The sequence below is a fragment of the Vanessa atalanta genome, chromosome 17 (genome assembly GCF_905147765.1).
Source record: "Vanessa atalanta chromosome 17, ilVanAtal1.2, whole genome shotgun sequence".
NCBI classification, from domain to species: domain Eukaryota; kingdom Metazoa; phylum Arthropoda; class Insecta; order Lepidoptera; family Nymphalidae; genus Vanessa; species Vanessa atalanta.
Window position 1 is genome coordinate 2,335,777 of NC_061887.1, and position 16,567 is coordinate 2,352,343.

A 16,567-nucleotide genomic window follows, 5' to 3' on the forward strand; every position below is an offset into this window, starting at 1 on the left:
AACTAGCTTCATAACAAATTTGATAAAATTCGATTCAGTAGTTTGACCATGAACGAGAAACCGACAGACAGACAGTCACACAGAGTTACTTTTGTATTTAAATTATTAGTATAGATTATTACTACCAATTAAAATATTTATATTATATTCATGACTATCTGTAATTAAAAAAAAAAAACTTTAATTAAAATTTCTATTCATGTTACGCTCTTTTGTTTAACAAACGAATTTATTGAAACCAAAATTACATTGCATATAGCACATACTAACGTTATATACCCTTTTTTTCTGTTCCCTCTTCAAAAAGATAAACCTACTATAATATTTGATCACTTCTCTTTGAATCTTATACTATAATATGTTTTTAATTATTAAATAGCAACCGTCGATAGATAAACAGCCAATTCCCAAGCTTCGGATTGAGATTTTTCGACGGAAAAACCATTATAAAATTGACTCGATCAAAGTTTGCGAATCTCGGACCTCGAAATCTACAGCTGTATAAACTAGCCACTATTTTTAGTCAAAAACTTTTCCTTAAATAAAACCATATGGAGATTTTAAAATAAGAACTAAAAAAAAATGCTGATGTGACTACTTACGAGTCAAAATTTATTGAGGAAACTAAACCGAAAAAGTTGAAAGCATCCAATTAGATATTAGACGTCGCAATCTGCCGCTACGTTAAGAACTGCACGATAAATAAAAGACGGCAACTGGCCTTATTTTTCTTAAAACATTTCACAAGTTAGACCGAGTTCGTAAACAGGTTTGCTTGTGACATTTCAGCATGGGCCAGATAAGACTTTATTCGATATCCAATCAGAACTGGCCGTGAAGGTTTCCAAATTGAATTTTCGGAACATTCTAATACTAGGGATACAATATTCAATAAACGATTCGTGTTCCTCACAAATAGTATAATTGTCTACGTGTTGTTATTTAGAAATTGACTTTGACTTTGGATAAGAGAGCTAACTAAGAGTTAAGTAACATAGGTTAATATATGAAAATGACAGATAAATAGATGCAAATAGATGAGTTGATACAGAAGATTTACTTTTTTTTTAATTTATTAAAAAAAAAACAGAGTTTAGATTAATTTAAGGAGTGAACTAATTATCGGTACGGACGTTACACTTAACGTCATATACGTTGAACTGTAATTCGATCATGATAATTTTCCATATCGCGCTGTTTTTTTTTTATTTATTATTTTATTATACAAAAAATACTACGTGTCCTGGGAAAAAATAACCTTTTAACACCTTAACGAAGCATTAAAAGGCAAATTTTCTCTATTTCTCTTCAAAAAGACTTGTAGCAATGCCCCAATTTAATTAAGGAATTACTAATATTGCTATTAAGCCCTCCATTTAAGCTTAAGTTTTGTGTTTGGAGTGGATGACAATTAGGCTATTGACGATTCATGCCTTACTAGTTGTCGGCCGCGGCTTGGATCGCGTTTTAGGGTGACGGTTCTCATGTGTTAAGCAAAAAAAGTAGACTATGTCCTTCTTTGGGGTTCAATTTTGCTTCACAGCAAATTTCATCGAATCCGGTTCATTGGTTTGGATATGAAAGAGAAATAGACAGAGTTACTTTCATATTTGAAATATTAGCATAGTGGAGATTACGGCTCTTCATCTTTTCCCTGCCCGAGTTCTAATCTACTGGGAGTCGCGCATTATGTCTTTTCTTTCCATTCTCCTCTATTACTCTTCATCTGTTTATTCACATTCCTCTTTCTCACTTCTCACACACTCCATCCATGTCTCCTTAGGTCGTCCTCTTCCCCTCCCTCCCTCTACGTGCGTACGTCATGCTCATTACATTAGGCTCCTTATTACTGCTCAGAACAGACAGACAGTAACAGCCTGTTAATTTCTCGCTGCTGGGCTAAGGCCTCCTCTCCCTTTGAGAAAAAGATTAGGAGTTTATTTCGCAACGCTGCTCCAATGCGGGTTGGTGGTTACACACGTGGCAACATTTCGTTGAAATTAGACACATGCAGCTTTCCTCACGATGTTTTCCTTCACCGCCGAGCGCGAGATGAATTATAAACACAAATCATCAATGAGCCATCTCGGCTCAATGGGGGTCATCCTCGTCGTGGGATGCCAGCTGTCAAGCTGATCTAAATTGACAAATCATTCAGATGAGACTCTAACCAATTTTTCCGCTAATCTGTGACCTTGGTCTCTATTACGGCTCAATCCTCGTTACGTATTACTCTTTTAAAAATATATCTGTAAATATTAACAGTCTTGAACCCGTGACCTTAGAATGACTCGCTAGTACAAGTTATCTAATAAAATATGACAGTTGTAATAGAAGCTCTTTATATATATGTATATATATATATTATTGGTAATTTGGAATCGACTTTTAACGACTTTGATGACTTGGTAGACGATTTTTTTACGATTGCTCGATCTAGCTGTATGATTCGCAGTAAATAAATAATGTATACTAAGGTATTTTGTTTTTATATTGCGTTTCCATATTCTTATTTCTTTGTAGACTCACTGTATCTGAGTCATTTACTACGTTACTATACTTCTGAAGTCTTCTAATATATACATAGAATTTATATATTTATATATAGTATTTTTATTTGTGTAATTGTACACTTCCAAGTCGCTGTTGTTTCGTCAAGTTCTATCCCCAAGGGTAGTCTGGAAGAGAGTTTTTAGCGATAACACAGCGATAAACGATTTTATCTTTCCTAGTTTGTGGTGTGCAATAAAAAGTATTCGTATGGTATCGTATTGTAATCAAAGTTCGATCTCGACTATTCTGATATATTATTAAATAAAAACAAAGCTTTTATGTAAAATTTCAGTAGCCACTTCAATCTGATTCACCTAATATCCAGAATACTCGGAATTCGGACTCTGACCCAAGTCTTTCGTATTCAAAGCTTCAGATAAAAATCTCACCGTCGATTTTTTGTACGTTTTTACCGCGCAGACCCTTCTGCTATCCCTTCTGTCCGCCTATTATTATTTATTCCACACATATGCGTGGCGCAATTTCATTTCACATATACGTATATATAATGTTTGTATGATATATATGCTTGATGTTAATATATTCCGAAATATTTTTGCCGACTACCGTAAAATTTGGCATAAAGGTATATGTATTTACTGAAAGCGAAGTTTTCCGTAACATCCATTTAATTTTATCTTGTCAGCTAGTTGGCATCGCAGCTCATATCTTCCTCGTTGAGAAAAAATAGTGAAGTGTGAAAACGTATTTAGCTGGTACTTCGATGGAGGTGTCACTATAAATAGCTTGCGAAACAATACAAGGCTAGGCGAAACAAAAGCAATAATCGAGATACATTTGAAAATTTCAAAATAGAGATGTTGTAAAACTAATGTCTTAATTAATATAACATCTCCAACGCAATCTAGGATTGCCAAATCAAGTTGTTCATCTCGTACTTGGTGAAGAAAATCATAGGAAACCTGCATGGGTTACGTCCTGTTATATGTGCCATCCCTGTAATATTCTTCTTAAAAGCAAGCAAAGATGAAAAACAGAAATATTAAAAAAAAAAAACTTTAAGCCAAATTTATAAATTGAAATGGAAGCTATATTCAAGAACCATTCACCAATATCACCCGTACCTCCACCAGGCTTACAATATATTAAATGTTTCGAATAAAACGGATGTGATTGCTTTTTCATTCTGACATATCGAATAATTGCCTCTGGAATACATTTTAAATGTTGCAGTAATTTTGCGAATAACACGAATTCCCGTCAACGCATCCTCAATTCGAGGGTACGGAACCAGAAGTATTGTTCGTTTAGAATTAATAATAACATTTTTCGAGAAGTGCTTCTTTAGAGACAAATATATAATTGAAGCTCAAGAAAATTCCGTTTCAATAAAACTTATATATTATAAGATTTCAAATTAATATTTATTTCAAATTAATATTTTATAGGTTATTTTTATTGCAACAAGAGTCTCGAGACTTCAAACACGAGACTTCGAACAAGACATTCGTAGATAATGTCGAAATATCGAGCTCCACCAAATAAAAATAAAAAACATGGTAAATATTCCGTATTAAATATTTGTTATATATTATAATTGAGATTTACGCCTTCAATCGATTAAAAATAAGGGTCTTCATTATATTTATAACAATAACCATCTTCTTTGTCTTAAAATTTGGAAACGAATGTTCATTTGAGGATAATCCTAAACCGTTATTCTGATTATGGTGAAACTTTGGTAAGTATTGCTCGTAGTCCTTAAAGGTCCTAGTCCAAAAAGAAAGGATTTATTTGCGATGTTTGTTCTTCTATATTTAAACGTTTTACGTCTTTCATGGTTGATTTTTCTCAAGGCTGAGGATTAAAGGAATCAATAAGCAAGTGTAACGTTCTTGTAATGATTTTTTCGACTCAGACTATCGTTTTCTATTAGTGGTAGAGCCTTGTGCAAGCCCGTCTGGGTAGGTACAACAGTTAAGTACAAATACAGACACAAAGGATAAAACATCTCAGTTCCCAAGGTCGGTAGCGTATGTGCAATGTTAGGAATGGTGACAGTCGTGACCACTTACCATCACCATTTACCCATTCACCTACCTTTGCCATATAAAGGTAATTTAGAAATTTTTGAAAATAGAACACGGTATCTCTATTGATTAAATCAGATAAAAATATACCTAACATTTTCTATCACCTCGACTACGTAAACATCTTACAATTCATTTCCATGTTTGCAGTCACATTATAAACCTTCATACAAATAGATACCATTTTTCAATTACCATAATCACCAAATACTGTAATGTGGTATCACATACTTGATATTTGTGTGTGCACCGCACACACAAATATAAACTATTTGCGGCTTACCATAACAGTTTTCGACCAAAATACAAAGCAAAGTTCTTCTAAAATTTAATATAATTTTAATGATATTATACGAGTTACTTTTATATATGTTTTAACGAATTATTGATACGTATAATTTAAATATACGCACACGTGTACATAATGACTCACGAGGAACGGTACTTTCAAATATATATTAGGTATTTTAAGAGCGCGTAAAATAGCTACAAACATTAACCTTATGGCGCGTGGCGGGTATACTATATATTTCATTGTGATATATCCCTATCATAATAAGAATAATATACTTATTCCATTAACGAATATCTATTATATTATTTATTTCAAGATATGCATTAGTAAAAAATACGTGTGCGTTTCGGGACGCTCGATAAAATGATAACTTAAATTGACGGAAATACGGCTAACGTTGTGGGTTAGAGTGAGAGAGGGGGAGCCTGCCTAACGTTGCCGTATGCGTAAGAGAAAGGGAAGCCAGATAGTCTGGCGCCGTAACGCGTTACGTAACGGAGCGGTTTACCCATAAGAAGTTATCACTTGAAAATCTGTTAATAACAAAAAAAATCGATATTTCACGAAACAGCCACTCATTTTTCATTGTTCAAACTAATAAACTCAAACTACCCAAATGTGCTTACACAAAGCCCAATCACCAGGAGGTCTTCTATTGCGGAGACTTAATTAAATACCATCGGCTTAAAAACCACTCCAAATCTATTAAAAAAGTCAAATATTAATACATTTTCTTTCTAAAATCCAGGCTCAACTCTCACTTGAACACGACTTCAACTAATACAAAGGGATTATAATAGATCCTTAAAATATATCACAGCGATTTGTAAGCCCTAGATTTACCGAGGCGATCTAAGAGAGCGCTATTAATAACAAACATTGCAGAGAAATGTAACATTTCATCGTCAAATGTTCTTAAGTGATCGTGTATTGTGTGACTTGATGAATTTTCGTTCCCATACATCAGCCCAAATATATAAATACGCCAAATTTTAATCTGTTGTACAAATTACATGAAAAGATACATATGATCATAAGTTTCTTATGGTGTCCGCAATGGTTTACGGACCGCCCAGCAACGTAATAAGTCGCTAGTTCGATCCTGACTCATTGGGCTTTTGTCACTCTCCTAGCACAAGCTTTAGGCTTCGAAAATTATTAATTCCTTAAAATGGATCATTGCTACTATTTGTGTAAAAAATTTCAACATGTTATAAATTTTGAAAACACAAAGGGTTTTATGGTAAATTGTTGGAATGCTTTCGGCGTATTCATAATAATTCCAATACAAATAGTTCCAACCGCATTTAATTACCTAAACCAGACGATGGGAATATATTTAATTAAATCCAACGAATTTAATTATTATCGTCTGGTAGTAGCTGAAGCTAAATTACAATGTGTTAGTAACAGTCTGTAAATATTCTCCAGGAATAAGGACTTCTCTCCTCTAAGGTTTAGAGCATATTCCACAAGACTGCTCCAAGGTGTGTTGGAGAATATACTGTGGAATAATTTCATCTGATACATGGAGGTTTCCTTACCGATCCTCACAGCTTTTCAAGCTATTTTTTAGAGTTAATTTGGTCGCGTTATCATAAAAAGTTGAGAGGGATGATTTTGTGAGTGACGTGGAAAATACATGATGAAATCACTCAAAATAGGCAACTTTGTCTTAAAAATGATCATTTTTTTTCCAAATTTAAATTCGGAAAAAAAAGAATTACATTTATTATAATAATAATTATTTTCTTGTAATTGATTATTTGTGTGCAATTAAAAACATTTTTTAAATTACGACAAAGAATTATAACTTTTTATTAAGAAATATTACCACGTATTTTTGGAGAAAAGTAAACATAACTGCACTGTCGCACTTGAGCATGGTCGCTCAGGAGAACAAATTATTATTGTTGTACAAAACCCAAACTTACGTGACTTTGAGACAATCAGCGCCATCTCTGAACTAAAAGATGAATTAAATGATATGTTAAATATTTCCCTTTATCATGTGGAATACAAATTGTAAAATTCGAATAACCGTGTATTTATGAGGTGCGCTTCATACCGCTTCGGATACGTTGAAAACCGAGTCTCACGGGAATGGTACCACGTGCAACAAACTTGGCCAAGGTAAAACTTTATAAAGATTAACCTACCGATTTCTATTTGTCGTTGAAATGGCTAAGATTTATGTAACTTTTACAATATATGTATATTTTTATATTATTTCTTAATACATTAAATATTTCTCTCTTAAAAGTAATATACTAACACGTTTTCAGCACGTTGCGTTACGTTCTCTTCACCCCAAAAATGTATATTGCCTCACTTTTTATGCTTTAATTGCCTGCAAATTTTCCACAGCTGGACAAAAATCACCTCTCTCATACAAAGCGATCTTTCTGCCAATAAAAACGACCTAAGCTAAGCTTTTATTTAAGTTGTAATGTAAGCATTTGCGGGTGAAATCTTGCAACTCAATTTAGAAGCAGATATCTTTAACCGATTGAGCTGAATTTTTGTATAGACGATTTGTTTGGATAACAGTGCATGGTTAACTATGTGATGTCATTCTAAAATCAACATGGAGGCAAAATGGCGGACCAATTATTTTTAATGCAGTCCTACGATATGAAATGAAAGGACTTACTGAGAATAAGTCAAAAAATAAAATGACGCCACTGTAAACCAATATGGCGGAGTAAGTTTTTAGTAATTGACTCTAATGTAGGTATCGAATGAAAGGACTTACTGAGAATACGAATGCGAGTTTAATTACTAAAAAGTAAATTAAAAGTAAAATACGTTTGCACTAAACACTTTTATACACTTCAAGTTAGATTGATTGATTTTTGACAGACGGGCTAGTGATGAGAAACAGAAAATATAACATACACAACAGTCGATGGAATGACGGAATGCGTAATTCAAATACGAATTCAATTTTTTTACCAGCTAAAGAGACCCCGACCAAAAGGACCCATTCGTAACAATAACATAACAAAGATCTTTAATAAGGATTTTTGTAATCGATATTTGTAGTAGTTACTGCCTGTTATTCGCGTCCCTACCGTGTAACATTGTACAAGCGTCTATTATTTTCAGTGTTTCTATTTAAATTTTACTTTGAAGCAATAATATAATAATAATATATAATAGAAAAAGTCTTAAAATTTTCGGATAACACTTGAATCTTTAGGTTTTATCTTTACTTTTGTATTATATGTATATTTATAAATAATTTTACAGTTTTTAAAATCATTAAATTAAGTAAATAATATGTTCGTCATTGCAAAGTTATGTCGATCCGATAAATTTACATCTGTCAAAAAGATCAAGCTATCTTGTACAGGGTATAGTGTTAACTTATAACGTCATTGCAAATTTGTCACATTTGACAGAATTTATATGATATAAAAGCTTGTCATTTTTGTGTTTTAAAAAAGGTTTTTTACTTTTAATTTATATCGTCTTACGCTATTTTATAAAGTCGATTGGACTAACGCTTTTTGTGGAGAATCTTTTGAATCCCAACGCTTGCATTGTGTCTATTGTTGGATTACACGTGTAGAAGAATTCCCTACGATAGACGTAATTAACATCAAAATTTTTCCGTCCGAATTGTTATAAAGACGAATTAAGCAAACGAAAATTCATTGCTGGCCTGGGATCGAACCCGCAATCATCTTTTACAATTCAAGTGTTCTAACTTCTTTGTTTGAATAATGAATATTTGAAAGCATAAATTTACATTATAGAATAAGGGAACGTCGAAAGTATAGGGATGAAGCGACAGAAGTAAATACGTAATTATACTTAAAATAAAAACTTTGCAAGAACCTTTCTCGTTTCACAAAGCGAGAGTCCCTTTCATGTTTCATGTCTCTATTATTTTCGCCGTGCCTTAATACGCAATCAGTCAGGTTATTGAACTTTGTACACAAACATATTGCTCCGGACAGTTTCGTCCTGCGTTAAATGTTACTGTACTAAGAAGAGCCCCATGAGTTGTACCATATTATTTAGCTTACAACCTTTCTTAATAAATGGCTTATCAAATGCAATAAAATTAGCGCGTTCTAACAAACAAACTTTTCATATAAGTGTATATAAATATACATATATGACCTATATATTCAACCGCGATTATAACTTTTTTATTTTATCCTACATTTTAGAGTTGCATCTGCCGTGGTCACAATCATGAAAATGTCGCGGTTAAAACCCTGGTTATAAATACAATTGTGTATATGTACCGTGAAATTGATTTGTGATTAATTTTTTAAAAACTCTTTGGCTGCTCCTGCGGGTAGATACAAATTGCAGAATTTCATCCGGAATATAATAGCACTCAGTGATTGCTTGCGCTTAAACTCGCTTTCTAAAGATACAGGAACCACTGAGCCATCGTGGCAATTTCACTAAAATTTTTTTTATATTATATTGCAAATTTAAATATCTTTAAAACGGTTATCAGTTTAATCATGATAAGTAATAGAGTTCATCGTCAGAATAAACGGAAACTTATTCAAAACGATTAATTACAATCATAATTCAATAGACAAACAATTACACAGACTAACGGACAGCCATCATAATAACTTATTTAACAACTTTTTTTGTTATATGTATGTCTATACAAAAAAAATCAGCTTTCTTTATAATTTAATATACCTAGTTTTAAAAACATTCTCATTTTTCTAACGATTGAGTGTCTAACTTGAGATATAAGAACGATTTTAAATAAAATCGTTTCATAGCGTTATATTACTAGACTAGACTTCACACACACGCGTTATGAATAAAATAAAACTAATAAATTACAACACACATACAAAACTATATAAATAATTACGAATTAAAACGCGTGTTAACATACTCTATGTACATTTCTGTTCTATTTAAGTGCATAAAGTTTCAACTCTACCATTTAGAGTTATGTCGAGTAAGCACTTCGAAAAGACTGCATTGTTTATTACGACGCCATTGTTGTCTCAGCGATGGAACAAAGGCTCGGAGTCTTTAAGATAATTAAAACAGTTATACAATAATAATGTACCACTTTTTATATAATAGGGCTCCAGTAATCAGCAGTAGTCTCTATGGTTGATTATATAATATGTTTATTGTAATTGAGTTAAGAAATAAAATTATTATTCTATTAGTATAATTTAAAAAGGTTATGACCGACGTTGGAAATGGCAGAGAATAAAGCACTACACGGAACGTAGAGTAAAAAAGTGTATAAGCGCTTCTGTTCACTTGTGTACTCACAAATTATTCCTTCATAATACGATATGAACACAACTACTTCAAGCAAACGATCAATGATTTTATTTACAAGTTTTTACGAGGCACAGGAGTCTTAATCTAAAAAAAAAAAAATTTCATGTATTTAAACATATGAGCTAGGGATCTTTAGCCATACAAGCTATGCACCAGACCAACGAAGCTGTTTAAAAGTTTACATTAACAGTAACACAATGGGTCTTTAATAATTATATTAAATTAAGAGCTATCACAGAGTAAACAGGGTTGATATAAATCATGATTTTCTTTAACGTTAACTTTCCATTCCGTTACGGGTAAAAATCACATACACATCCTCCTGAAAGTTGAAATTTTCAAAGCTTTCTTACGCTTAGCGAATGCTTGCGCTATAAATAAACCTATATTCCAAATTTGAATTTAGTATGCTCAGTTTTGTCTATGCCTCGATAGCCTATAGATTTTATAAATGTAGATATCATATTAATTAATGTCATATGAATTAATATCATTATCCATTAATATGACAGCGATGTGTTAATCAAGGCCTGACAACTGTGCGCTCTCCATCATATTGAACTGTCAACAAATCTTACATTTCGAATTCGCCACAAACTACTATTAATAAAAACCATTACGATAAATTAATATTATTTCAAAATAACCTAAAATATATTTTTAAACTACACTTATGTATTAGAAATATGTCGCTGAATTTCTATATATATATATTTTTTTTAAATCGACCAATTTATTTTCTACTCTACTGTCCCTATTTGCTTCCTATCGATATATGCTTCATTGCTCTCCTTTTAAAATAAATACTAGTAATATAAGACAGAATTCGACCTTCGATCTGTCCTTACTAATATTATAAAGGCGAAAATTTGTATCAATGAATGTTTGTTAATCTTTCACGCAAAAATTACTGAACGGATTTTAATTAAACTTTACAATATTATAGCTTATACTTCCGAATCACACAGAGGCTATAATTTATAAAGATATTGTGTTAATAATACATGACAACCAACACCTAAACCGCGAGAGGAGACGCGGACGAAAACTAGCATAAAATACAAACGAGTCAGAAAATATTGTCCTATTGGAGATAGAGCTACAGGCCGACTCTACTTATCAACTTAATAAATCTACTTACTTAGTAATTAATTGTTTATATCGTATTATAAAAAAGTGTAGTAGTCGTATATAGAAATTACTACAAGAATATCGATAGCGCGATTCAGATTGTTATTGTAATATTATAATACAACAAAGCAATAATTACTATTTTAAATTTAATATGACGTATTTAAGTAGGTAATGACTGAAAGTAGATACTTCTCTTATATCAGTATTGACAACTGTATGTAGTTGTCATTTCGTATATTTTTAACGTTATATGTTAAACTAGCTGTGCCCGCGACTTCGTGCGCGTTGTTTGAATTTTAGTTATTTGGATACTGTAGCGTGATTTCATTCTATATATTTTTTTAATAATATCGGTAGGCGGACGAGTAAATGGGCCACCTGATGGTAAGTGGTCACCACCGCCCATAGACAATAGCGTTGTAAGAAATATTAACCATTCCTTACATCACCAATGCGCCACCAACCTTGGTAACTAAGATGTTACGTCCCTTGTGCCTGTAGTTACACTGGCTCACTCACCCTTCAAACTGCAACACAACAATATTGAGTACTGCTGTTTGGCGGTAAAATATCTGATGAGTGGGTGGTACCTACCCAGACGAGCTTGCACAAGTAGTAATATATAATTCTAAAATAAAAGTAGCCTAAGTTACTCCTTTTACATCCGCTATCTGCCAGTGAAAGTCCGTCATTCAGTTCAGCCGTTCAAGAGATTAGTCGGAACAAACAGACAGACAGACAAAAATTGTAAAAAAAAATATTTTGGTATATGGACCGTGTATACATACATATGCATTTAGTTAAAATGGGTTATTATAATATTACAAACAGACACTCCAATTTTATTATATGTATAGATAGAATGTATGCTTAATACGTATTTAATATTACTTTTTGTCCAATATAACATTGTTGTGGAGTACATGCATCATATCATAGAATTAGTTTGCATCATGTAGATTTAATATTGAGCATTCTTGTAGTAAATTGAATAATAAAAGTTGTAACTTAATTGAGACGGATAATGTCAGTCAGTAGATACTAAAAATCCTTTGATTTCAGCATGGGAACGCGACAACGTCGAGCGAGACTTCAGTAGGTACGAACACGGCGACGGTCACCGCAACCCCGGGACCGAGTAAAGCGCCACCACCCGCTGCCAAGTTCCGTCACGGTCTGCTGCAGCTCATGATACACACCATCGATCCCATGCACGACGGTGAGTTAGGTATGCACCGCGCTTTGCTTTCACTAACACTTTTTAAGGGTTCGCACGGTTTGATTTTGTTTGAACAACATTTGCTCCACGAAACAGATAATTAATAGTTAAAATTTAAATTGAATAATAATAGTAGAATGAGAGAAAAGTTGTAATGAATCGATTTATTTTCTTTCAATTCATTTGAAAATTGTTCGAATCGCTTTCGATTTTGCAGTTGATCAACTGAACTCGACTCGTGTGAACTCAGATTTATCTATATATTTATTTATTGATACATTTATATCGATCAAATACTCAATGAATGAATCGATGACAAACTGTAATTTATAATCGTCAAAATTAATACAATTTTCTAGAATACTAATACCTTAATAACTATTTTGTTAATGGGATTACGTAATTAAATAATAAATTAGAATTATATGCGCATTATGTTTTCACACGAAAGCTCTCTCACAGAATAAATGAATTTGATCGAATGTTTATTTGTATTTTATCGTGAGAATTTTTTAATTCATAACAGGAAGACTATTACTGGTCATATATTTCAATAAATATATACATATATACTAATATTATAAATAATGTAGAAAGCTGAGTTCTATAGAATATACCCGTACCGTATAAATTCCACCCGTATGAAGTCGAAATGGATCGCTAGTTCACATATAATATTTAAAGATATAATACAATTAAATTTCCTAGGAAAGGAACGAAGCAACCGTACGCTAATATTATTTATTATGTGATTGTTACGTCATGGTAAATGTTACCACAACCACAATAAATTATTACTAATATACGTTAATAAGTAGGTAGGCAAGCGTATATTGTATATATATATAAATTTGATAGGTAGGTTGCTTATAGGGTGTTGACATCCATGTAGGGTGTAAACTCCACGCGTAAGGGCCAAAAGCGGGGCTTGGAAGTTTGTTTTTTATAAATTTCGCGCGGGTAAAGCCGCACGTTCAGCTAGTGAGATATAATTAAAATAAAATTTAAATTAAAGCACTATAAATCTGCCTACATTTAACTAATTTCAGTTGTTTCAACCCATTGAGTACTTGATCGACGTAAATTAACCGTAGAATAAATTTCATAAATAAAGCTGTAAAATTTCAAGCTAAATTAATTTTACTAATTGTTTAATTATTATTATTAATAATAAAGCTTAACGTAATTATTTTGTAAATAAATGGACATCGACATATATAATACATTCTTCGCTCGTGGCTGATGATTTCTTAATCATTGCAAAGAAAGTAAGATTTAGATGAAATTTAAAAAAAAGAATCCACTAAACCTCATTGGTAAACCTCATAAAAGCGTGGTGGATTAGGGTCTGAACTTCATAACTAGGAGGAATGTTTGATGTTTGTCACACGGTGTGTGAGATTTACAGGTTATTTGTGATATTTAGTAAGTGTTTACTTAAAGAGTACTTCGAATGTACCATTTTTTTTGGATAGGTTGTTTACGCTAAACATGTATGCACATATACACACAGTGTTAAAAATATATTCGAATATTTTAAATCACAGCAGCTTGACACAGCAATTTATCGTTGCCTGCTGCATATTTAAATGTTTCGTCGCCTTTATACGTACAGTACCAAAGCTTGAACTTCATACAGAATTTATGTTAAAACGCACCACATATGACCGCTTAAACCACACTTTACTGCTATTTCACGCAAACGAAATAAAAAACACTCTTCTGTGTGTTTAAAATTTGGCCTCTTTATATAGAGATTACTATCAACAATTAGCTTTTTACTCGATGTGTAAATATTGTTTATTTGGACGTTTATATATCTGGGTACTGGACACCAGTAGTTATTCTGTAAAGACAAAGTCGTAGAAGATGATTCTTAAATACCAAAAAGTAATAAGTGATATTGACTATACTATTATATTATATTTGAAAAATTAACGCATCACAATAGATCATCAATGGCCTAGATACCCAGGTGGTTAGAGCGCGTGCATCTTAATCAATGATTACGGGTTCAAACCCGGTAAAGCACCACTGTGTTTTCATGTGCTTTATTTGTATTACCTGCATGTGTCTAATTTCAACGAAATTCTGCCACATGTGTCTCCACCAACCCGCATTGGAGCAACATAGTGGAATATGCTCAAACCTTCTCCTCAAAGAGAGAGGGGAGGCCTTAGCCCAGCAGTGGGAATTTTACAGGCTGTTAATGTAATAGATCATCGTCTCAAGTCAGAAGGTTTCCAATATTACGCGAATCAGATACGAAGTAAGTTGATACAAAATTGCACTATAAAAGTATTCTGTCAGAACGAACTCAAATCTCACCTCAGATTACGAGCATGAAATGTCAGAATGTGATATACAATATTGACTTTACTAATTATAAAATATATAGGATACACGTATCAAAATGGCGTATCGACATAAGTCGATTGACATAATTTCACGTATGGCCTACGAGTTTAATTCTTACAGAATCGCACTGCTGCTTGTAATGGAGAACAATTTCGAAATATTAACATACATCCTTTTTATAAATATTGCTCTCTTTCTTTCATCGTGTTTTTGATATTACAATAGTATTATATTATTATTACCAGTACTCTGTATTATTGTGTTCCGGTTAGAAGGGTGAGTGAGCCAGTGTAATCACAGGCACAAGGGACATAACATCTTAGTTCTCGAGGGTAGCGCATAGGTGATGTAAGGAATGGTTAATATTTCTTACAGCGTCTTTGTCTATGGGCGATGGTGACCACTTACCATTAGGTGTTTGTAAGCCAACCAATGCCATAAAAAAATATTACATTAGGAAGAAAAACATTATTTTACCATAACAACGTAGGTAAAATTCATAAGTAGAGTTAATTAATTTAAAGGTGGTACAGTTCGTTATTAACATTGGTACAAAAAATAAGATTAGTTGTCGGTACTTTAATAACCGGTATAAAAATTTCTCAACATTAATTATTATCATTTATCAGCTTTTTTCTACAGTCGGTACTTTGATTTGAGAAGTTTATTTAACTTATTTTATAGTGACTGTACTGTTGTACTAAACTGCTGGTACAAAAACATACCTACTGTTTTAAGAGAAAGTTTGAAAGTAAATCGTTTGACAGAAACGCTGAAAGGAAACGGATTATCTTGATAGGGACATGAAGAGTTCGGTATAATATCGTCCACAAACGTACTTAAGAAAGATAACAGAACTATGAGAAGGATAACATGAACCAGAAGCAAGCAGCTGAGATTCTGACAAATGATATAGTCTGATAAAAACGGCGAGGCGTCCCAATAGGTGTCTTAAAAATATTTTTGTAAGTAAAAAAAGTAAAAGTGACATACGCATTATTAACAATATGTACCGTAGTATTTTGTTCCGGGGTAACGTTACAAAAATGGCGTAATATTTTCTTACATTTAAAATGTACACACGACAAATATGAATCACTGAAAACTATTATACGAATATGAGAATTAAAAAATTTAAAATTTTTACAACTGTGACATCTTTGTTCGTTGATATATTACATAAAATGCAATTGAAAACAAATACAAGTTCCCCAATAAGTAGGTACAAGTTACAACAAGCTACTACCCAATAGACCTCATCCTCCTTCCTTAACCTTCCAAAGCGCAATGACCTGATTTTAATTCTCGCAAAACTTAGCGTAAATCCGAATTACGTTTTGAATAAACTGTTTAAGTGTGTTAAAATATGAACACGAAAACCTCAGCCGACACAAACTTGACCGGTTTTTGTTAAAACAATATTTACCGCGTGAATGTCTTATGTAACTTGGACGTGGAGTTCAGCATTGTGTATTTGGGTCACGCCTAGCGTCACGGCTAAGGGCGATCTTCGCCGACGATTACTTACGGTGTTCGTATAACTTGTGTGTTTTTTTTTCCGTACCGTACGGGTGTTGGCTCTTATTCATAAAGCTAAACGTGTTCAATTAAAATATATCTTTCTTTTATTAAAGTGAAACTTTTTGGAGTATGTTTTCGAGATTCGTT

The 16,567-nt window shown here is 32.7% G+C and overlaps 1 protein-coding gene across 4 annotated transcripts in view; it reads left to right on the forward strand.

The window, feature by feature from the left end:
* LOC125070311 (sodium/potassium/calcium exchanger Nckx30C) overlaps positions 1 to 16,567 on the forward strand; it is an 89,434-nt gene that overhangs the window by 43,419 nt on the left and 29,448 nt on the right. For 3 of the 4 annotated variants that reach the window (XM_047680120.1, XM_047680122.1, XM_047680123.1), the window contains one exon: positions 12,385 to 12,550. In XM_047680120.1, coding sequence (XP_047536076.1) covers positions 12,385 to 12,550 — 166 coding nt within the window. The remainder of the gene's footprint in view (positions 1 to 12,384; positions 12,551 to 16,567) is intronic. The other variant, XM_047680121.1, reaches the window with a different exon arrangement.